Source organism: Mixophyes fleayi, chromosome 1 (genome assembly GCF_038048845.1).
Source record: "Mixophyes fleayi isolate aMixFle1 chromosome 1, aMixFle1.hap1, whole genome shotgun sequence".
Classification (NCBI taxonomy): domain Eukaryota; kingdom Metazoa; phylum Chordata; class Amphibia; order Anura; family Limnodynastidae; genus Mixophyes; species Mixophyes fleayi.
In genome coordinates, this window is record NC_134402.1 from 193,123,233 (window position 1) to 193,148,988 (window position 25,756).

General features: G+C 37.8%; 1 protein-coding gene across 2 annotated transcripts in view; it reads right to left on the reverse strand.

Moving 5' to 3' along the window:
- Window positions 1–23,167: 23,167 nt before the first annotated feature.
- Window positions 23,168–25,756, reverse strand: part of PIK3R2 (phosphoinositide-3-kinase regulatory subunit 2) — a 64,986-nt gene continuing 62,397 nt past the window's right edge. For both annotated transcript variants that reach the window (XM_075204694.1, XM_075204693.1), the window contains exons 14-16: window positions 25,211–25,282; window positions 24,310–24,480; window positions 23,168–23,993 (exon numbers count right to left, since the gene is read on the reverse strand). In XM_075204694.1, coding sequence (XP_075060795.1) covers window positions 23,804–23,993; window positions 24,310–24,480; window positions 25,211–25,282 — 433 coding nt within the window. In that variant the 3' untranslated portion in view covers window positions 23,168–23,803. The remainder of the gene's footprint in view (window positions 23,994–24,309; window positions 24,481–25,210; window positions 25,283–25,756) is intronic.

Consider the following 25,756-nt stretch of genomic DNA (forward strand, 5'->3'; position numbering starts at 1 on the left):
TTTAATTTTCATGCGTTCACTTTAGCAAATTTAGAGACAAGTTCTTTCAGATCCAATTTTGTGCAATCTCATGTTCTATTGACAACATAGAGCCCAACAAGTATTTCTTGCATCATTGAAGATCGTGTCTATGTATTTATCATCTTTAACTTAGAAAACCTTCGGTTACCACTGGCCACAAACACATGGACGGCCAAGAGGAGGCGAAGAGTGATATCTGTCAGCTAATTTTTATATACAAAGTTTACACATCTTGTGGAGATGTACAGTGTGGACCTCCTCTTGCAATGCCTTGTAATTCACTGCACAAATCTGCACCATCAATATCTTTGGAGTCCCCATGTCGTAAAGCTTGCTTTAACTTGTAGCAATCTTCCATAATTTCCTTTGTTGTTCTATTCTTCAAACTCTGAACATCATTGAGCAAGCCATACACAGAACGAATTTGATTCATCTGTGTAAATCTTTCTTCGACTGATTGATTGTATTGCTGCATCACAGACAGCAAAATAAAAGTTAATTTTGAATTTTTCCTGTGGGCTCAAAATAGGCTCATCCTCTGTTTCATAAGTGAACTGCTTCTTCCTTCTACTAATACGAACTGGATCTGGTTCAAACTGTGCTGGTATACCCAACTCCTCAGCAGGTTTATGGGCATTTACCAGTGTTTTCGCAAACCTTTTGTCACTCCTGCAATCTACAAGAAAATTCTTTTCACATTCAGTTGTTTAATGACATAGGGCCTGATTCATTAGTTTATTATTTTGCACATAAGTTAAATACTGTCCGTTTTTTCATGTAGCACACAAATACTTGATAGCTTATTTTTACACTGAAATTTAAAGTTTATATTTGTTTTCTAGATGAAAAAACAGTCAGTATTTAACTTATGTGCAAAATGATAAACTAATTTACACCCCTTGCATTGCAACATGGTTTTGTCCAGAAAACTTACTCAAATTCTTTTCTAAGTTCCTTACTGAATCAGGCCCATTGTGTATATCAAATTCCTGGAGGTAAATGTATCATGCTGAGATTTTTCCAGCAATTTGAAATCACTGCAAATCGCTAGAGATCACCAGCGAGTTATGTGCAAATGCACCATATGTATTAACCTGTGATTTTGACATTTCAAAATCTCTGGTGATTTGTGTCGATTTTAAAACAACTATCCAGGTCTGTGTTTTAGTCAAACTTGCCAGAGATTAAACAGAAACTTGCTCGAGTTTCAACAGAAACTGAAACTCATCCGAGATTTAACAGAAAAAAGCATGCTGTTAGAGCTATCTGGCCAAGGTTAACATAACAGGAGATACAATACAAATTATCTTTATGAAGGTAATCATGATTTCTTGTTTGGAGGGGCAAAAATGATTATTAATTTTCTTACGGGGGCAAAATTATTTTAATAATAAATTAGTGGGCCAAATTTCTTCATATTATCATCCTCATTTATTTATATAGCGCCACTAATTCCGCAGCGCTGTACAGAGAACTCATTCACATCAGTCCCTACCCCATAGGAGCTTACAGTCTAAATTCCCTAATATAGACACACACACAGACAGACAGAGAGGGAGACTAGGGTCAATTTTGATAGCAGCCAATTAATCTACCAGTATGTATTTGGAGTGTGGGAGGAAACCGGAGCACCCGGAGGAAACTCACGCAAACACAGGGAGAACATACAAACTCCACACAGATAAGGCCATGGTTGGGAATCAAACTTATGACCCCAGTGCTGTGAGGCAGAAGTGCTAACCACTGAGCCACCGTGCTGTTCATATGTATGGGAATTTTTTTAAATTGTATTATATTTATAGTGGCTTACTATTTCATTACCAGTGGGGCAATAATATTTCCAGATGGGGAAACCATTTAAGGTACATACTTGTGGAACTACAAGTGGCAGCATGCACATGAGCACAAGCTAAACTTGTATTGTGCCTCCTGTTATATTAACCTTGACCAGCAGTATAATAGTGATATGTTTGCTAATCTTGCCTATAGAAAGCAGCGTGTTGATTCTGGCTAGTCTCAAATCAAGCTCGGGCAAAATCGCAGCTTCATACATTTGGTGACTTGTATGGCTAGAGTGGCAAATCGTCGGCAGTGCGATTTGTAGCGATTTTGGAAATGGAAAGAACACTTTATTGGCAATTTTCAATCCACTCGCATTTTAATACATTCGCGAGGTTAAACTCACCCGAATAAAAAAGATCGCTGAAAATGTCAAATCGCATCTTGATACATTTACCCCCTAGGGTCTGAAGCATATAGATCAGTGTAAGACCTGCATACTATGAAGTACCCGTGACACTAGGAAACACGCTTAAATGTTTTGATCAAAATATGAACAATACCTCATGTTTTCAATTTGCAAGATACACACAGATATGCAGTGTTAAGGATAAGTGCTGGTTACAATTGTCTTTTTGTTTTGTACACATAAAGCACGTTTTTACTGCCATGCAGCTGGTACCATATATAATACGGGATTAGCCGAGCGCGGGCTATTTTCTTCTATGGTTTTATAAATTCCTTTGCTTGAAGTTGTTTGGTAGTCATATTGACCTCAAGCAACATACCAGAGGACAAGAGAAACTTGTTTCTCTACTCGTGAGGTATTGCCAGATGTTCCTGTTAGGGTAGTGTCATTAGAAATCTAAATTAGTGAATCATAGATATTATCTAGCTGAAAGAAAAGAGGTTTCAAGGCACCAATTCGAATTTTCCAATCATGTTTCGCTCAATGGTTTCACCACAAGAGTAGACACAGTGCACATTAGAACTACGTAAACGACGTGTTGATGCTGGGAAGTACACTTAAACATGTTGTACTAGGTTAAAGACAGATGTGGCCTCCAAACACTCGGCAGCATCATTGGCAACCAAATTCAAAGAATGTGCACTGCAAGGACCAAACAATGCTCATGGGTTAACATAAACATTCTTTGCTGCCTGCCATTTTATTTGCCTTTTGTATTGCTTCCATTATCATAGCCTTGACCATGTAGATTTTCAACAGACAATGACATCTCTTCTAACTGGTGAAGAATAATGTCCGCCATACCAGCACCACTTGTCTCCTTAAGTGGCAGAAATCCTAATAAATGTTCCCTTATGCGTACAGTCTCACAATCATCAGGTCCTGAAGCTATGTCCACAAAGCGAATGATCATGCTCATTTGTTCAACATGGCTTATATCAGGCGTACAATCAATAATTATTGCAAAGTACTTTGCAGCCTGGGCGGATTTGAGAATGTGTTCCTTGATACTTGTGGCAGAAAGCTGAATCAGCTCATTCTGTATATCTTTCTCAAGATAGTATACATAGGTTTCCTTTTCTCTTTGGTCAAACACCACAAAATATTCTCTAGATTTCAGGAAATTACCATTGCCAGAAGTGTGCAGTTTTCCATGTGTTCCTTGTAAAGCCAGATTTTGCATACCTAGAACTCTCACTAAAGCAATCAGTCATTCTAAGATTTGCTGCCATTAATTTTCCATTTTTTTAATGTGGTGCACATTTTCTTCATCAATTGTGTTTTTGCTTTTAAATCGTATTTAAAGCTCCTTCCGAGTTTGATATTGGCCAAATGAGCATTACCTCTCTTGTGCATTGATAGAAGTGCAGTAATGTTCTTCCAATCTTTTGTACCTTTATCAGAGAGAGAGGACATTGGGTTTGTGTTGCAACCAAACAGCTTGCAACAAAAGCAAAACACAGAGTCCGTTGATATGGAATACTTTAGCCACCGAAGATTCAATACTTCTCCATTGGCAAGTTTCCTTTTGTAATGATTTGTTACAAATCTTCTTCAATTGGCATCTTTAAGAAATTTAAACTGCTGGACCTGTTCTGACCCGTTCTCCACCAAAATTTGTGGCATACTATCATCACAGCTTACTCAAATATGAGGGTCACTGTAGCTGAAACTGGTACTACTTTCTTTTTCACTCAAATCTTGATCCTGCCGCTCTTCATTTGGATCTTCCTCCTAATCTGGATTAGAGTCTTCAAATTCTGCTTCTACTTGTGAGACTGTAGCAAAACTGCTTGAGTCTCTGATTGAGCCTTTGAGGTTGAACAATCTACATCATTCTGTATCTAAAGATTCAGAAACGAACCTTCTTGCTTGGCTTGTTCCTTTTCAGTCTTCCGTTTACGATAGTATGATCCAGACATTTTCTTTTTTTGTCCCTGACATGACGAAGATCCAACTGAAAAAAATAAAATGTTTTTGCAATGTATACCTAAGGTTACACATGAATATGTCCACATGGATAAAAACTGTGAAGCACAATGCAGCTTAATCTGCAATGATAAGAGAATTCATTGAGGCACTCCCAACCTGTAACATCTGTAGAAACATGACTGACAGTTGTTTAGCAGGTATGGCTTGTAACAACTTACCTGTTCCACACTCCTGTGTTGCTCTCCCTATGTATAGAACTTAGCACATCCTGGTTTGGGCGGATACGTGATCGAGACTGGGAGGTGGCATAGTCTTTCTGCAGAGTATATAAACCTCACTCTGAGACTATAGCAGTGTCAGAGCAACAAGTGTCTCAGCTTGTTTGACTCTTGGTCCTTGTTCGGGTTCCTGTGCTCTCGCTCCACAAGTTGCTATCCTGTTCATTGACCATTTGTATACCAGACTCTGGCCTCCGTCCTGACACTCAATCTGCCTCCTGACTCTGTACCTCATTGTCTGCCTGTGTACCAGACCCTGGCTTGTTTGACACTCCACCTGCCACCAGAACCTATTATTAACCATTCATGTTTCTATTCAGATCCGCTTCTCCGATTGCTGCCAAGTGCTTCTTTTCTCTCATACTGTGTTCAGTATCATGTGTTACACCTAATGGCAGGTCAGGGGACCACAACCTGCGGGTTCTTGGCAGCTAAGTCCATCCTGCCTTGCCGCAGTTCTTGTTGAAAACCAGGGAATCTGTTAGACTCCGCACCCTTGGTCAGCCAGCGCCAATCTAGGTTAACACAAGGAATCCTACCTCTGAAATTGTTACAGTTTGCTCTGACCATAATATGGATTCTGCAGATAATGCCCTCTCCTATGGATCTACTACAACACCTGGTAGGCAGGATAAAGAAACAAGAGTCCAAGCAACAACACCTGACAACATTTTTACAGGGTTTGTTTACGCACATGGATACCCTCCAGAGTACTTTGGTGTCTTCTCTGCAATCTACTGCCTCCATTGAACCTACAGCTTCTGCTGCGGCTACTTCTCATTTGCGCATACCCAATCCACCAAAGATTGATCGGGACCCTAAATTATGCAGAGGATTTTTAAACCAATGTGCAATTTAATTTGAGTAGCTCCCATGCAATTTCCCTTCTTAAAAATCTAAAGTTGCATACATTATTTCTCTCCTCTCTGGGCAGGCTCTTGCCTGGGACTTTCCCCTTTGGGAAAGGAATGACCCCTGCTTCATGATTGTTCTAACTTCCTGGCTACTTTCAAGAAAATTTTCGATGAACTTGGCAGGGTCTCCAGTGCTGCTGTAGGAAGTCTACGGTTACGTCAAGGCCACTTACCATTAGAGCAGTACGCTGTCCAATTTCGTACAATGGTCTCTGAGCTCCGCTGGAATGAAGAAGCCTTTATAGCCACTTTTTGGCTAGGGCTATCTGACAGAATCAAGGAAGAGTTAGTTTCATGTGATTTACCTTCCTCTCTAGACAAACTAATTTCTCTATGCAACAAGGTGGACCTTTGTTTCAGAGAACATGCTCAAGAGAAGGAACAGTCATGTCAGGTAACTCCTTGCCCTCCAACTTCAAAATCCCATAGCTGTTCCCGAAGAATCTATGCAAATGAATCGGTCCCGTCTCGAGAGAAGAAATGGATAGAATGTTTAAAAATAAACAATGTCTATACTGTGGCTATGCTGATCATTTTCTTGGTACTTGTCTTAAACATCCGGGAAACGACAGGACCTAACGGGTTCGGGAGAGGCCACATTAGGATCATCCAGCTAGTCTCCCTCATCTACTCCCAATACAGATTTCTGTATCCCCATTGTCTTACATCACTCCTCAGGCTCTGCTCCTTTATCTGCCTTCTTGGATACTGGGGCAGTAGGCAATTTCATTTTTGCTTCTGTTGTCAATAAGCTAGGCCTCTCCACTGTGCCCCTCGAAAAGCCTGTTCACATCTCCGCTATTGAGGCCAGTAAAATCGCCGGGGGTATCATTAAGATTCGCACAGCTCTTCTAATATTACAGATTGGATCCCTGCATAGAGAATCCATTTCCTTTTTCATTATTCCTAAGGCCATTAATCCAGTGGTACTGGGCCTCCCTTGGTTTTATCTCCACTCTCCTACCCTTGATTGGCAGACTGCTGAAATTCTCGCTTGGGGGGTCACTTTGTCAATCTCATTGTCTTTTAAAAGTGACTCCTCCTGCCCATCTATGTAACTCTGGCCTAGCTCATGGTATCCTTCCTACCCAGTACCAAGACCTTGCAGATGTCTTCTCTGAACAAAGTGCTGCCGAACTTCCACCTCATCGGGCGTGGGACTGTGGTACAGAATTACTCTCTGGCAGAATTCCTCCTCGAGGCCGTGTCACTTGTTGTCTCTTACGGAAACCAATGCCATGGCGAAATATATACAAGACAATCTGAAACGGGGCTTCATAAGGAAGTCTTCTTCACCGACTGGAGGAGGTTTTTCTTTGTTAAAAAAAAAAAGATGATGGCCTTCGCCCCTGCATAGATTATCGGGGATTGAATGCTATCACTGTTAAAAATAGGTATCCATTGCCCATAATCATGGAGCTTTTTGACCAGATTAAGGGTGCCTGTTTTTTCAAAATTAGACTTGCAAGGAGCCTATAATCTTATTTGAATTAAAGAGGGGGCGAATGGAAAACGGCCTTCAACACTCATGATGGGCATTTTGAATATCTGGTCATGCCTTTTGGGTTATGTAATGCCTCAGCTGTTTTCCATAGTTTCATGAACGAGATATTCCGGGATCTCCTTTACCGCTTTATAGTGGTTTACCTAGATGATATTCTCATCTTTTTACAGGATCTCCAATCTCACCGGAAACATGTAATGGAGATCCTTACCTGCCTCAGGACTAATCATCTGTTTTGTAAACTCGAAAAATGTCTGTTCGAGCAGATCAATTACCCTTCCTAGATTATATTGTCTCTGGCACTATCCTACGGATGGACCCTGCTAAACTCATGGTTATTATTGATTGGCCACAACCTCTCAGTTTGAAAGCCACACAGTATTTCCTGGGATTTGCTAATTACTATCGCCAGTTTATCAAGGGATTGTTACGAGCCGCAGCGGTGTCCAGCCACTGCGACTCCCTCATCTGCGTCCCGGCCGTCGCTATGACTACTGGGATGTCAATTCCGGGGCTAGTTATGGCCGTAGCCTAGGCAACGGTTGGGATGCTGCGGTACACAGCGCCGCGTCCCGGCATTAGGTCCAGCGGGTCGCGCGTTAATTAGCACCTGAAACGAATTATGACAGCCTCTATGGCTGATTATACTATTGCTCCTATTGGCCAGTGCCTGTTTGTAAGGCAGGGAGGGCTTAGCCTCCCTGCCGGTTATAGTTCAGTGTTTCCTGTGCCTTAGCCTGCTCCTGTGCCTTTGTTGGTGATTAACCCCTTGATTTGACTACCAGTGTATGACCCTTTGCCTGCTTCTGGATTCTGAGCCTTTGCCTGTGAAATTGACCTATTGACTGTTTCCTGATTCTGAACCATTGCCTGTGACCTTGACATATTGCCTGTACCCGGACTTTGAACCATTGCCCGTGATCCTGATCCATTGCCTGCCCCTGGATTCCAAACCATTGCCTGTGACCCTGACTGTGCCGAGACCTGACACCTCCTCCGGTGCTCCGTCCAGTCTGCAGAACGCTGGTCCGCCGCTGTTCCATGTGTCATCTCCTGTACCTGTACGCAGTTGTGCGAGTATAAACTTATACTACTTTGACTTTAAGACCTGGCGGCATCCGAGTACCTGTGAGCGTAACCAGTCTCTACGGGAAAGGCGGCTGCTAAAGGTGAAGACCTCTTCTACCTGTTCTATAAGTTTATGCTGCATTGGTTGTCGTAACAGGGATATTCTTCTCCGGTTTCTCCCATTACCTCTTACCAGGAATGCGATCTGCGCTAAGAATTGGACTCCTGAAGCTAAACAAGCATTTAAGTTCTTAAAGAAGCTTTTTCCTCAGCACCCATCCTGCAGCAAGCTGACTGCCAATGCCCCTTGTTTTTTGAATTTGATGCCTCTTCCTATGGGGTAGGTGCAGTTCTCTCCCAACGAGACTCTTTAGGGAAGCTTCACCCCTGTGGCTTCTTCTCCCGCAAACTTTTACCGGTGGAAAGGAACTATGGCATAGGTGATAAGGAGTTCTTGGCTATCAAATTAGCCCTTAGAGAATGGAGACATCTTTTGGAGGGTCACAGTTCCCTGTGACAAATTACAGACCTTAACAACCTGTTATACTTAGATGGCTCAGTGTTTAAACCCTCGTCAAGCTAGATGGTCACTATTTATCTCATGTTTTGACATCATCCTTGCCTATTGTCCAGGGTCTAAAAATAAGACGGCGGATGCACTCTCCCGATCCTACGGATACAGAATTTCCTGAAGAGACTAGATTAATCTTAGATCCCAAATGCATAGTAGCCACCACTCCATCTACAATCATCAATTGTCCACCCAACAAAACCTTTATCCTTCCCAAATTATGTATCAATCTTTAACTGTGGGCCCACACCTCTCGGTTCTCCAGTCATGCCAGCATTAAGAAAACTTGGGTACCACTTTCTCGAAACTACTGGTGGCCTTCTCTTCGTGATGATGTTAAGAAATTTATATCTGCATGCTCTACCTGTGCTCAACATAACGTGCCTCGACAAAAACCTTATGGTCCTCTTGTCCCCCTGCCCACTCCGGATCGCCCGTGGTCTCATCTGTCGATGGATTTTATTATTGATTTACCTCCCTCGAGAGGCTGTACAGTTATTTGGGTTGTTGTTGACCGTTTTTCTCGTACAGCTCATTTCATCCTACTTTAGCCAAACATTTTGTTTTGCTCAGATTTACGAGTACCCAGCATGAAATTGGCACCTTGGTTTATTGGTCCCTACAAGATTACTGAGATCATTAATGTGGTGGCTGTCAGATTACAATTACCGTCATCTTTACGAATACCAAATGTTTTTCATGTTTCTCTCTTAAAACCAGTCATTACCAATCAGTTCACCACTACAGCTAAACCGCCATCTTCAGTATGGATTCAGGATCAGTAGTGCGACGTGAGCCAAATTTTGGATTTTCACATTTCCAGAGGTTCCCTACAGTTTATAGTAGACTGGAAGGGCTACGGTCCTGAGGAACGTTCCTATATCAAAGGCACAGATGTTCATGCTCCTCATGCAATTCCATTAAAATTTCCTGATAAACTTTTAGGGTGTCTATTGTCCGCCCTTAAGGGAGGTGGCACTGTCACAACTTACCTGTTTCACACTCCTGTGTTGCTGATTTCCTCTCCGTGTGTAGAACTCAGCACTTCCTGGTTCGGGCGGTTACGTGATCGTGGGAGGTGGCATAGTCTTAATGCAGAGTATATAAACCTCACTCTGAGACTATAGCAGTGTCAGAGCAACAAGTGTCTCAGCTTGTCTGACTCTTGATCCTTGTTCGGGTTCCTGTGCTCTCGCTCCCAGAGCTGTTATCCTGTTCATTGACCATTTGTGTACCAGAATCTGGCTCCGTCCTGACTATCCATCTGCCTCCTGATTCTGCTACAACATTGCCCTCCTGTGTACGACTCCAGATCCGTTCTGACTATCCATCTGCCTCCTGACTCTGTACCTCATTGTCTGCCTGTGTACCACGCCCCGGCTTGTTTTGACACTCCACCTACCACCAGAACCTATTAGTCGTTCATGTACCTATTCAGATTCTGTTTTTCCAAGTGCTGCTTTCCTCTCCTACTGTGTTCAGTATCGTGTTACACCTAGTGGCAAGTCAGGGGACCTGCAGGTTCCCGGCAGCTAAGTCCATCCTGCCTTGCGGAGTTCTTGGTGAAAACCAGGGAATCTGTTAGACTCCGCACCCTTGGTCAGCCAGCACCAATCTAGGTTAACACAAGGAATCCTACCTCTGAAACGGTTACACGGCTTTGGTGAAACTTAAATAGAGTGGATCGTGTGCAATGGTTCCCCAGTAAAGCCATTATTAGCTATTCTAGTTGTGTACAACCAGATCTGCGCAACAAATTTACCAATCATTATACAATTAGGAAAAGCAATTCCCCTCGGCAGATGGGGGTATTTACACAAATCACTAACAGTGTCAGTAAAAATCATAATGTAACAGGAAGATATGGGTTCTCTCTCTTAAATATATTCAAAGAAACTCACAAAGGGTGGTATGTTTAACATTTAATTCTGCTAAAATTTATAGTGATCACTGGTAGAGAGCTTATACAAAGGTTATGTATTGATAAGCTGGGCATGATTTAGAGGACTGGATCGTAGGTTAGTGATGAGTCTTGTAGCAGGTACAGGTAAATATAAATATTTGTATCACTCAAGATGCTGCAGATGGTAGTATGTCTAAATCAGGTTTCTTTTGCAATGCAAGCTGGAGGTTACCATGGCTACAGTACAAGAGACATGATTTAGATAGCAATATACATATTATAAATATTAAAACAATATAATTATGTACTCAGAACATTAAACAGATAATTGCCATTGGAACATAATAGGGAATAAGCAAAATTTGAATCAGGGTTTTAAGCATTAGGAGAGTTTCTTGCTGTTATATCAACAAATGATAACACGTCTGCAAAATTTAAGGTATTGAAATCTTTTTTAATAATACCTTTATATTCTTAATTAAACTCATGTGTACATCAAGAATAGTATATAAAATAAAAATGACCACATTTACCTAAGGGGGTTACATATTTTTAAGAAAAAACAGTTCAAATTGTTCTTGACATATTTATTGTGAAATACGAAGAAGTGCAGATGATATAACTGTGTTGTTTTTGGTCTTTATTACATAATAAAATAACAATAAAATCAAATAGAAACAAAATCATAATTATTGAAAATCGTTAATATCTTGTTTTTTTGTCTTCAAACTTCGTTTTGTTATTTTTCGCTTAAAAGCATTTTCTGTCGTCTGTGTATCATCCAGTAGTAGTCAGCCATCATGCTGACGTCCAAACAACCCTGGTACCTTCTTTCCACATTTTTAACGTCTTGGTGGAACCATTCACCCTGTTCTTCACTGTAGTCTTCGGGAAAATGCTCAATATGGGAATTCAAAAAATGTATCTTTAAACTCATATTGTAGCCAAGGTTTCTGTAACTATAAAGCATTTCCCTGACAATTTCTTTGTAGTCTGGATCCTTGACATCGCCTAAAAATTTGGAAATCAGTTGTTCGAACCAAGTCCACGCTGAAAGTTCCATAATATTCATTACACGCCCTAAATGTTCATCTTTTATTAACTTTCTAATGTCAGGGCCTGTAAAAATGCCTTCCTTCAGTTTAACATCGGATATGGTAGGGAATATGGTGCAAATATTTTAAAGTTTCTCCATCTTTAGGCAGTGCTTTTACAAATTGTTTCATCAGTCCTAATTTTATATGTAGAGGTGGAAGTAAAACTGGATTTGATGGCATTATTTTTTCCAAATTTCTTAACTTTTTTGAGCCGGCCAATTGTTTTTTTGCCAATGTAAATTTTTAGCTCTGCTATTCCATTCACAGAGAAAACATGGGAATTTGTTGTAACCTTGTTGCTGGCCAAGTACCATGCATAAAATGTTAAGATCTCCACATATTAACCAGTTTTGTCTTGCATATCCAATCAGTTCCAAAACAGTTTTCAATTTTTCATGTTTCTTTAAGATAGACTAATGGTATTATGTGTTGCCATTGTGCAATACAACAGCTTTTAAACTTCTTTTTTGAAGAATCTATTGATGTATATGTACTATGTGTGTGTAGTATGTACTGTGTGTGTATATGTGGTGGTAGGCAGGGGTTAAAATGAGCCAGCATTAGACAAAACTGTGTTGCATCTGTTGTATTTGGTTCCACCTTCGCCAGCTTACCTTGTAGTTGTAGTGTGTGCAATGTTCCTTTAGACAGTATGTGGTTTGGGCCCTTTGTAAATTTCAGCTCCAGGCCCATGTGGACCTTAATCTGGCACTGGGCGGGGGTAAGAAGTTTTATGACGAAAACTGAATTGCAACGTTCTATACTACCGACTGAATTCATTTAAGACAATGTTTTATAATAAATGTAGGCAGAATACATTATTTTAAAGAATATGAAAAAAAAATAATTTATTCAAAAATATACGTTTTGCAGAAAAACGTGATGTGATATGCAAAATCGGGAGTCATTTTTGTGTTCAGAAGCCAAAAATTTAGAAATATCACATAAATTCGTTAAAAAAGCTTTTTCATTACAGACCTGTGTAATTGATTTAGCACTTAAGCTTTCAATATGTCAGATATATATATATAATATATATATATATATATATATATATATATATATATATATATATATATATATATATATGCAATTGTCTTATAACTTTATATAAGTAATATATGGTGTAATAGAGAAGTGGTATTCAAAATTTTACTTATTTTAAAAACCCAGGTATATAAAAGGTAATTTATAATGGTATATTGGAGTGGACTATTTTTAGTAACAGGCACACTGCCTAGTGGTCATAAGTATCTATTGCAGGCCCTTGAACAGATTTAGAGTAATCTGTAAACAGGTGAGATAAAATACAGATCTGGTAAGTCACAGTTAATTATTTTGTAGGTGTTTTGGCTCCATGTAGCATTAGAATTAATGGAACCCCAGTATATTCGTAATGAATTTATTTGCCAAGTATAAAAAGGGGGATCCTAATTCACAATGGTAAATGCCACTCAGGATTGTAACATAGAAATTCCCACTTGTGTAAAGTGACAGGATCTGAATACCATCAGAACTGCTGTAACATTAATACTAGGTAGGTTAATTGCAGTAATAGAGAAACCCCAATGTATTACAAATAGTGCTTGTTGACAGCAGACACAAATGTCTATAGTTTGTATTCATAAATCCCTGTAAAAGATAATCCCGATGAGTGATGTTTTATTCACCAGTATCAGGATGGCAGACATGGGCTATAGGAATAAATGATAATACAGTTTTTCATTTGTAGCAGTGATAGACAACTGCAGTAAAAGGTTTAAAAAACAAAACAAAACAAAGACAAAAGTGATAGTTTACTGATTTTGTTGTATTAATCTTTGCTGGCCAGTGGGGGAATTAACATGCCTAACAAGTTTTGGATATATAGTAAATTAGTAGGGGGATAGACAAATCTGTTACCCAGCAAACATGGTAATGCACAACATTTCTAAAGGTTTTAAAATTGATATAAAGGTCTAATATTTAAAATGTTTTCACAGGGGATCATTGCTGATAACAATATCCTAAATAGGTAAATCTCTAAACAGTGCGTGCCCATGGCTTTTTGATTATGCGAGATGACATTGTGTGACAAATGTATTCTGTAATCACATTTCCCTCTGGCTCCAGTTACAAAGAACATGATTCCTCAACTTCTTCTCAATGGATACACAGATCATTGGAAAGGTGAAAAAAAAATTGAAATTTTCCAGATACAGGGAAACTTGAGGATTTTTTTGGGGAATTTTAAAAAGATAAGATAGCCTACAGTTCCCGGATGACATCTCATGGTTGAAATTATGTGAAGTTCAGTCTGTTATACTCGCAAAATAAAGCAAAGTATGTTTTTTAACTTTCATTTTAGTATGGAATGAAATTAAACAACTACAAATCACAAGTGGTGGGATGGAACAAGTATTCACACTGAGAAGGGAGCATTCTCAAAAGAGTTTCTGGTTGTTCTTTCTATATTAGGAACCAGGAAGTGGACAACGGCAAAATGTCAGAACTCTACATGCGGACAAAATTTACTTCCCTTCCACTAGATGCTGAGAATGTAGAGGGCACCCGGCTGTAGAAGATCATATCTCTGACAGATGACATGAGATCCTAAAATGGATCCCCTAAGAACACAGAACAGCAGGACCAAGACACAGAGAAGACCTGAAACAGATGCCAAAGATAATTGTACTTTTCCAGACCCCCATCATGTGTTGGGAACAAGATGACAACAAAGAGATCCACCGAAGAAAACACAGAACTAGACTGGCTAGATAACCCTAGGGCTAGATTTGATTGATGGATAATTGAGGATGCTCGGAAGGGGCTTGCCTCACCACTTTGAGGATTTTTTTCCTCGAATCAAGTTAAACAATACATTTTTTTTATCTACTTGAAGATGTGAGTGAAAAAAAAAACAAAAAACCCTTTTAGGCTGATGCCTGTCTCTCTTGTCTTTCTTTCCTTAAGTAACTTTTCTAATCTGTCACTTTGAACTGTGAAAATTGCTTTACTATAATTAATTCCAAACTGAAATTATAACTACCGTGTTGATCACCTGCTCTAAAACACACTCATACATGTTGCACATGTACAAACACTAGGAACACCGATAAGAGATGGGAATGGATATCTGTCAGTTTAAATAATGACTGCCATCAGGGGTAATGATAAGAATATTCAATTTTCTAATACATATTGGCCTTAGTTTCAGCCATGTTTGATTCAAACATGACTGAAACGAAGGCCTGATTCAGCCTTCATACACAAACGTTAATGTACCGGTTTTGGGGCTGAGAAGCTGCCTGCATTTACATATGAAATGCTTTAAGCAATCTCATAAAAGAGGTACAGAACTAGTGACTACTCCTGTGGTACTGATTGCTCCACCCTACAGGGAGGTTTCAAAATCACACACGGGGCTAAGCCTCCTTACACACACCCACTCTGGGGTAATGAAAACTGTAGAATGAATGGAATGGAGTTTTGTCTGTGTGGTACAGCCTGGAAGAAAATTTGTACTAGAGTATAGCGGACATAGAGTTTGTATAATGAAGTTTGAATGGAATGTGCAATTTGTTGGTCTTTATGCGCAGATGGCTGCTATGTAATACTGTAATTGCGTTTGAATGAAAAATGTTTGTGATTGTATATGATATAAATGACATTCTAGGGATCTGTCTTTGTGATTGTATATGGAATCTGAACGGATAATGCTGGGAAGTGATAGTTAATACTGTGATTAATGTGTTGTATAATTTGTAACATATGACACCACTAACAACTCACCGTTGTAGTATCCCGAGTGGTACTATGCTTTTATGTTCCTTGTGCCGTTTAATTGTGCTTCATTTAATATTATGTCATTGTGTTATTAATTGTAACTTTTGCTTACTTGGTTCTTTTTAAAGTCATGCAATATTGTCACAGCATTATCTGCATTTTTTACTGGTCATTAATATACTCATCCTATATCTACATTATGTACACACACACACTTATATATGTTTATTATGATTATCTATATTTACAATTCTTGTGATAAATTTTGAGCACTATTTTTATTTGTTGTAACTTGGATGCTTGATTTTTGAAGGGGGAGTGACCCTCCCCTCCCACAACATATTCCAGTGTCCTGCACCTCTTTAATAACACCCTAAAGAGCAGCTGATGTGCTATTCTATTACTTTTTGAATTTCAAAAATAGAACATTGGGAGGGGAACTTCGGGGAACTTTTCTCTACAAGCCAAGATCAACAAACAAGCAATAAAATTGTTTCCTGCTAGTGCTGCAGACTTAGCATTTTACACAAGACATTTTCCTTATACTCTGACCTTTTGCTGGGAATGCAGTCTTTATCCAGGATCTAGGCTATATATCATCATTTATTTATATAGCGTCACTAATTCCGCAGCGCTGTACAGAAAACTCATTCACATCAGTCCCTGCCCCATTGGAGCTTACAGTCTAAATTAAATATCTGCTTTCCCCCTTCTGTAAAATAGGGACTGGAACTTTCAGGTAATTTCCCCCAAAAAATCCCTCAACCCATTTCAAAGGCTAATTTCTGTCACACACTCACAGATATAAGTTTTTTTACATGCTCTATAATAAGAACTACACAAATACTGGCAGTGTAATTTGTTAATGAGCATATATTGTGATTGTTTTTGCCATATATTTATAATTGCAACATCTAGAGATATCTTTCCACAGCAGGATTTATTGATTTTAACTACTATTGTATAGTCACTATAATGGAAATAAATCTAAGCTCTTGCAGTCATATAAAAGCTGCATGAGTTTAGGGATGCTCAGAAAAATATAAAGCAGTTTCAGTTTGGATACATAGAAGTGTGATAGAATAATGCACCAGTTACGACAGATTTCAAAATACAAATTTGTTTTTTTATTTACTTTATTTTTAAGTACCATACAAAATGTAATTTTAGAGTACCAGTCTTGGAAACAAATACTGGGTTTACATTAGTAAACATTTATATATATATATTTTTTTTAAACCAGTAACAGCTTAAAGCAAACAGACAAAAGAAAATCTATGGTAAAATAAGCAATGTGTAAAGTAATCATGAGTACAAGAGGAACTAAAAAGTTACAAAACATTGAGCACTAATTTATCTTACAGATATTTGGGATAAAATGGCCTTATGGCATAAAACAAATGTAAAATCAAGACATACAACAATAAAAACCCCAGCTTATTTCAAAGAAGCTTTCAACATTTGTGTCAAATGGCTTGTTGTGGTAAGAGGAAAAAGAAGCACCCCCCCACCCCCCAAAAACCTATGTACTAAAATCTAACCCTGCTTACCCTAGAACAGATTAACTCTCAGACAAGAAAATCTATCAATAAAATTTCCTAGTTAATGGATTAAAAGTTTACATGTACATTTTCACAGTATGCTTTTTCGTGCCTAATCTACAGCAATGAAAAAATAAGCTTATTTGTTAGAATCTAGAAGTGGAATGGAATAAATATAAAAAGGTGGCTAGGTATAAAAATCATTTCCAAATAAGTATTCTTATCTGCATAGGGTTACAATAAACAAGTTAAATTCTCTGTCCAGAGAAACAATGATCAGAGGAATGTGTCTCAATCAGGCACTAAAGAAAATATGAAGCAAAATTGACGTAGTGCATATTTTTCTTAACATGGCATGTGCATCATTATCTAAACCAACTGTTACAGTCCTTTAGAATATCAATTTTACATGGAGAGGCAGCTAGAGATAGGAACATAAATTACTGGAAGAAATTATATGTAGCAAAAGGAAAGACAAACTAGGTTACATGGGCTCTACAAGACAAGTTAAAAAACATTAAACGTATTTAAAATGAACACAACAGAAACTGCAAATAACGCTAAGCAGCAAGGCCTGAAGGGTTAAAAAGTTTAAATGTAGGTGGAAATTCTGACTCTGTATAAGCCCAGGTTATGCTCTAAAACCCAGTGGGTGCAGTTGGCCAGGTAAATTATATTTCTCAGAAGTCTATTGTCCTTAACTGGAATGGCATATTGTCCCTAAGGAGATTAAAGACCTTTCTAGCTTCTGTCCTCATTTCATTGTGAGCTGCAAATAGGAATTTTTGCATATAGTTCTCGCCAAATATTTCTTTATAGAGCGCCTACAATATGTGGACATACTGCTTGATTGTTTGAACAGGCAGGGTTTAGGCCAATGCATTGAATCCCAATTCATTCTAAATTGCAGGAATAGCACAGTCCGTAAAATAGGCACACATTCTAAAAGCAAATAACAAGTTGGTTAAAATAAATTTTAAAGCTTGAATGTAAAAACTATAAACATGAAACATACGAAATGGGTTACTTGTGGAGAGGACTGCTGAATTGCTGATAGTACATCAACTCCACTTTGACTTAGGAATGGCAAATAGAGGAGGCAAGTAGGCTTTGCCGAAATGAACTACTACACGCTGATAAGTCACTGTACTTAAAATGTGACAACAGTTGAAGAATTTAGCTTGCAGTCAACAGATAGCTGTGTGAATAGGACACAACTTGCCATCTGCAACATATTTGAATATAAAGCAATACAAATTGAAATTAAGGCTTCCTCTATATTTAAAAATTAAAATCCCAGTTTCCATAAAACATGAGCCTAGATATCAGTCAATAAACAGTGTCAAAGTGAAGAACGCAGTGTACATGAGGGCATAACAAGGCCGTGAAGCAGGTACCATGCTGCTTAACTACATTGAGTGACTAAAGTGCAACAGGATTTCAATGATTTATTATGAGGCATTATAAAGTAGTATGTCCAGAAGTCAGATGACCAGAGAATTAAGTGGACACCAACATCTAGCATTTATAAACAAGAATGGACAAGTACGTAATTGCATTTTTCCATATTGGGAGGCATGATTTAGTAAGATGTACATAATGAGTATGCATAGTACATTTTCAGCAGTGCAACCAAGTTAGAATGGAGCACATACAGGTTAGAAATACAGACCTAATAATTATATAATGCAAAAAAGATCTACAGTATATTGATGAAAAGTTTCAGTATTTCACAACAACCAAATTACCTATCCTAGGTAAATTGAGCTATTCTTTAACTTATAAATATGTATAACTTGTTAGGACCATCATGATTGACTGTTAAAATATTAACCGTGGCTTATGACAACTTTATATAATGCTAAAACAATCAATATTAGATTTAACTGTAACCTTACTGCAAACGAAACACTTAGAAGTATACACATCACCTTAATTTGGCCCTCAAAGTTTTTAAAGGATGCTGGGTTTCAATTACAAACAAAAGTATAAAATAAAAAAAGCAGAAAGGGGGCTAGATAGTTACACAGGGATGCTTTACAGTACATGTACAGAAATACAGCAATGTATATTCCTTTCATTTTATCAGTACAGGTATGAGATCTATTATCTTGACTGCTCGGGATTTAGGAATTTTCAGATAGATGTATTTTAGTATTATGAATAAAGTTAAGAAACTAGATCCCTGTCTTTTGTATTATTAAATTGTTTACCAATGCTCCTCCCGGTGACCCTATGAGGAAGAGCTCAGTGCTTATGTTTGTGTATATATAATTAGCAAATTAATAATTATTTACTATTTTTGATTTCTGGTTTTCAGAATTTTCTGGATAACAAATTACATGACTGTATATTAACAGCATGGTCTCTGTTACAAGGGAACAATTAATATTAAAGTAATAACTTTTTTTTGCTCAATGCTATTTTGCATTTTAGTGTTAAATCCTCTAAATGATTGTATGGTTGTCTTAGCTCCTGGAAAACAAATACCAAATTGACCACACGATGTAGGACATTACTAGTGCATTTATGTCCGACTCTACAGCATGGAATTATTTCTCCTGGACACAATGTATGACCACATAAGCACTAGGTTTATGGCAATATGCTTTTATGGGATCACAGAACACAACATACCTACAAAGCTATTTGGGGCAGTAGTGTAGTAGCATATGATTGATGTAAGTTATTTCATCATTTTTCTTTACCAGTTGCACAGCCTAGATCTGTGGAATATTAAGTTACTTTAAAAAACACAAGGCGCACCGAAAATGGCAGACACAACGGCCAGTCATTTACTATCGCCTTTGCATGCAAAATTAAATTTGTGTACATTTTCCTTGTTTGCGCCTGTCTTTATCAAACCAAGTCATACATGCATTCTGATATTGTAGTTTATTGGAAAAAAAAAAATGAAATACTAAAGAAAACTGTATCTCACCCACACATTAGCAAGTATTTTAACTCTGGTGGCAAAATTTTCAAATCAGTTCCCAAAAAGCATGTGAATGACAAAGTTCAGTCATTTAGACTGATACACAACAGTAAAAACAGAGATAATTAATGACTGTATGAAGACAAATCCTTGTTTGAGAGGGAAGTCTACTTTTTCAAAACATGTGGTCCCTTGAGTGTCTTGACCTATGGTTACCAAGACCAAAAGTTCTATGGGAAGCAAAAAAAAGTTATACTTGTCACCAACCAGAATAGATGACTTGGATAGCAAAAAAATGTGTAGGAGTAGCCATCACTTTACACTCTCTTATGGGAAATAAAAGTATATCTGAAATGCACTAGGCCATTGTTTTCCTTGTAAATTAGAAAAAAATGCATTTTTGAAACAGTACAATTGATGACAATTATCTCAAGTTTTTACCCTAGCCATAACCATAGAGCCAACATTAGCACAAAACCAACCCTAGCACTAACCCAAGTTATTAAATTGAGCTTATTCCAATCTCCTTGAAATATCATTCACACCTATTAACTGTTAATATGTTTTTCAGCTGCTAATGCCTGAAAATCGCATTAAAAAAAGAATGGTTGGTTTCTTACCAGTATGTTTACACCATTGCATTTTAAAAATGTAATATGGTACAACATATTTCTAATGCGATAAGATACACTACCAACTAGATTGTATGGGATAAATGCATCAAATGTGCATGGAAAAACCATTAACGATATCACTAAAGTGTGTTGATATTCATGTGGCTTTACCCATTTTTCCAGCACATATGTGTGAACAAGTCCTCAGTACATAAAAGGTAACACGCATCTTGTGAAAAAATCTGTAGTTATTAGTTTAGAAATACAGTTAAAACTGCAGATCTGTAGGTGTTAAATCTTCTAGATTGGATTCCACTGCCTAAGGCCGGGTACACACTACAGAATTTTCTGACCAATGTCTTATCTACAACGATTGTACCAACGACTGACAAAAAAAGAAAAGAAAGTCCTGCTCAGCATGCTGATTCATGCGTGCACACTATACATGTTTTAAAAGATTTACCCTCAGATCTGTGCTCTTTAACTGTCATAACTGTCGACTGAAAAGATCATGACTGTAAGAGACTGTATGGAGATCATGATTGTGAGTGCATACACACGGCAGGATTGGAAGAATGTTGTTCCACAGCTGAATGAGATTTATAGTTCTGCTGAACAAATAAAATGATGATCTGTGCTTTGAAACTATCCTTGTTCATTGCTGGAGTGTACATAACTAATGCAATATTGGACCGAACGGTCGTTTATCGTTTGATTGACGCAATACTCGGCTAAAAACACTGAAGTGTGTACCCAGCCTTAGACTAAGGCTTGTCCACATTAAAGGGAGATACCAAAAAAATTCAGAAAAACAAATATTTTTCAAATTCGTTAAAAGGACCACAATCTCACTGATGTATATAGATATATTCTATTTAGCATGAGTTTCTATATATAAAACAGCTTTAGACTGAGAGCTACAGAGTAAATTCGTATTAATATAGAATATTTATATATAAAGACTAAGGGCTAGAGTTACTAATCTGCGGGTTTTAAAAAGTGCAGATATTTCCTATAGCAACCACATTCTAGTTATCATTTATTTAGTAGATTCTACAAAATGACAGCTAGAATCTGATAGGTTGCTATAGGCAACATCTTCACTTTTCAAACCTGCAGTTTAGTAAATATACCCCTAATTGTGAGTTAAAAATGAATTGAACATTGCAGAGCTACATGAGACTTTATCTAAACAGCATAATATGCCCTGCATAAGGGCACTCAAAAAGGTGACAATGGTTGGCAAATGAAATACTATTTACATTCACAGCCTATATTAATGACTGCACTGAAATCCAACATGCCTTCAATTTTCATTAGTCTTATTCCCACCTGCTTTCATCAGGGTATGATAGACCCCAAAAAAAAAACATTTTACATGGAAGAAGCTTAATGTCCTTGGAGAGAGATATACGATGAGTTATGTGGCGAGCCAGCGTCACACTTTGGTACTAACCATTTAATCACATGAAGAAAACATTCCATAATCTTCGTAAAAAGATTTATTTTTATCTCAATTTTCTCTATAACTTTTATATTTTTCATTGACAACTAATATTGTCTTTTGCAGCCAAGTCTTAAAATGAGAACTAAAATAATGTGTTTTTTTTGCTAATTTTCTCTAATCGTATGTTTTGATGTTTATAGCTGCAGTAGAGTAAAAGCAAACTCATTGAAATTATATTGCAAGATGCAGCCCAATTGTGGTCTTAGATGTGTAGTTTCAGTCACAAGTATCTCAAGATGGATCCAACTCAAAGCACAGCAATATTTCTATTTTGTGGATTTTAAGCATATGTAAGGCATACATATGTATATACCTATGCCCATCTATAGCATAGAGACGTGCTTAAAAGTGTTAGAAGTAAATGTAGAATTGGCATTACCCTATTCTTACGCAACATAATGTAATGATGGATCATATACACAAGAAATCCAAATGGACATCTGTAACTTGATATAACTGGCATGCTAATTATTGAAGTACTATCAGATCTAGCAGTGAACACGCAAACAATCAGAAATGGCTAGCCGAGTGGTTGCCAAACTGTGCGTCACGGCTTCCTGGGGTGTCGCGGAGATCTCACAGGGGTGACACGGCCAGGAGCGGTGGTTAGCAAGGCGGGGGACATCTTGGTAATTATTCTGGCTTAGGGGTGCCTAGAAAAAAAAAAAATTATGGAGACCCTAAGGGTGCCTCGAACTGAGAAAGTTTGGGTACCACTGGGCTACAGTGCTGCTAGTGTCATTATCACTACAACAGGCCTGCAGTACACACAAAGCATATGCCTCCGAACCTGCTCATCTGGAGATGCATCCAAGACTAAGAAGGTCATATCTCCAATTTCAGCTTGTTTTCCTGTCCCCCATCTTACCTCTCCATGCATAAAGGAATGCTAGTCAAAGACACACTGAAGTCTAAATAAAAATGCATATTTTTACACCCTGTAAATGGACTTGCATCCAACATTAAAATGAGGCCCTATATGTGCAAGGAATTCATGTGTACTGCTGTATAGATTATATCAATAGGTTCCCTTATTTGAGACACTGTCTTCCTGATGTTACCGCTATGTGTACTCAATAGATTTTTTTAAAAATGTTTATCTGTGTATTACTAAATAGCTACATGATAGATTATATATATATATATATATATATATATATAGATATATATATATATATATAGATATAGATATAGATATAGATATAGATATAGATATAGATATAGATATATATATATATATATATATATATATATAGCAAAAAGGTTGGTAGTGGTATTCAGATGTTGCCCAGGTTTTTAATGTGTTAGAATAGAAAAGATTTTGATAATACTCCTGCAAATCAGAGACAGCTGTATTGCAAATGAATGCAACACAGCAAATTGAGAGGATGATGATGGGATTTATAGTGCTATATTATATACGAATTATTGGGACTTTGTCCCAGCACAGGGATGAATATACTGAGAATACTAAAGAAACCATAACATAACAAACCACCTCAAAAAGAAAATTTGAGGTATTGATGTATCTATAACTTGTAACATTCAAAATTGGTTTCAATTACCACTGTATATGGTGAAAGCATTATGCGAGAACATGCATCTGTTGACAAAAAGCTACTCATAAAGTAGCATAGCAATGCACAGACTTATCATTCTCCATCTTGGTTATGCTCAATTACACAGCTGGCTCCTTCACTTTTCTGTGGCTGTTTGCAAAATAAAATGACCTACAAAGCTATTAATCCACCTTGAGGTTATTCTAGTAGCAACATTGCTACGTTTAAGAGGAATGAGCCACACATAACCAAGGTTCAAATCTCCTGCTGTCAAGCCAACTGGAACCTTCATGCCAAAGGCACATCCTTTTGTGGCAGAATAAGCTGTTGGTAGAAGATGAGAACGTCACCGAGACGGCGATGCCAATACAGGGTATGTCAAGGTTACATTCAGGGCATCATTGTGCTGTAACAGGGATGTGTGCTGGTAATTTAGCACCAGCTCCTTCAAAGAAGCGTAAAGGTAATAGGGCTCGGCAAAGCCATAACCAGTGGCTGTTTTGTAGATAACGCAGTGTTTGGTGTCACCATCGACCCTAAAAATGGGAGATTACAAATAACTGAGTAAAACACATGTAGGATGAATATCTCTACTATGGACATAACATTTCTTATAAGTCACTTTTATTCAACATCTACATAATAAAAATACAATGAAGAGGTAAATGAGTTAGAGGGAAAGGGCAGTTAAAAATATAAAGTTAATTTAGAAACAAAGCATAAAAAAAATAAAGGAAGAAAAATACAAAGAAAACTAGGTAGGAAAGTAATTGGTGGAGAAATGAAGCTTGCAATGAGAAATGAGAGAGATCCATCTATAGTGTTCACATGGTTTAGTGGCCTTATACTTACACGACAGAGCATGCATAGCAACCTTTTTGGCGACTCTCTCGAATCAAGAAGGTACCATCTGCCTTCCCGGCTAGCATCTCTTCAGCCTGCTCACGTTTCATCTTTCCCATGTGCCAGGTTCTCTCTTCATGGTGTGGAAGATCCTCATCATCATCCATCATGGAGTATGGACTGCAAGGGAAGAGAGATTAACATGATCACTCACGGAGACGTGTCATTTTTTCTCTAAACCTATAACTGATGCACTGTTTGCATACATACCTATCTACTGGTCCCATTAAAGTATTTAAGCAAAGTCTAAATATGGAAAATGATGCTTCCCTTGGATAAATGAACTACAGGCTAATCTTTATAAATTCAGCAACTATGTTGTAAACATTTGATAAAGGAACAATTTAGAAGTGAGGCGCACACACACAGTTTATGTACCTTGACATCACAGGAGTGATGTGAAATATTTACACTAAGGCACATTTTACTGAAAGTTATATAAATATGCCCAATTACTTTAGAGCATTTTTTATATATTCTATTCAAGGTCTTCTCCTGCTCTGTAAGCACTGGTGCACCTCTTGCGAGCCATGATATCGCTCTACCATTTTGTATCTGTCTGCATATTACTATAGAAAGTCTGATGCCTAAATAATTAAAACCCTTTCCATTAAGAGTAAAAATAATAGTCAAGTGTATTACCAATGAACTTGCCATTATAAGCCCTTATTTGAAAATCGCCACACACTGGATATACTGTGAATTCATACCAATGTTAACCTCCTCATTTCGATTCTATTTCTATTTTATTTTCCAAAAAGCCCAACAAAAAATGTGTACAAGATGCATTTTGTTCCCTACAGTGCTGCTGCACTTTATTTGAAGTGAGAATGTAACAAGCAACACTTACTTCTCTGGCTCATTCTTCATGTCCAGCCACTCGCTGATATCTTTCTGTCGGGCGCCATTCCCAAGCAGCCAGCTGAAATATTGGGTGAAATAGTGGAATGTAAATAGTGGCCAATAACCATAAGATGTTACAATTTTATACATGGGCAGCAAAATGACAAATATGTTTAGCTTGCATTTTATTATTCAAGCTCTGAATATCGCATAGTATTTAATATAAGTGTGTGTGCACATATTTAAGATTACAAAAACTAAGGTTTCCTATAAAATGCAGTAATTAACCAAATAGAGCCCAAGGGCAAGTGCAGTTTATTGCCAGAAGTGCTAAATGCAATCCAACCTTAGAAAATAACCATTTACTTCATGTTCTACACACTTTTGATAAAAAAGTTTTGTAAACTACGTCAACTTGAAAGTGGTATTTTTGCAAGGGCATTGTTGGATAGTGAAGGCCACAAGTCCTATAAGTTGTTGCAAACACATAGTCAGGCCGTACCAGAACGGGGTGGTGGTTGTGGGGTTAGGCGGGAAATTTCCCAGGCCCTCC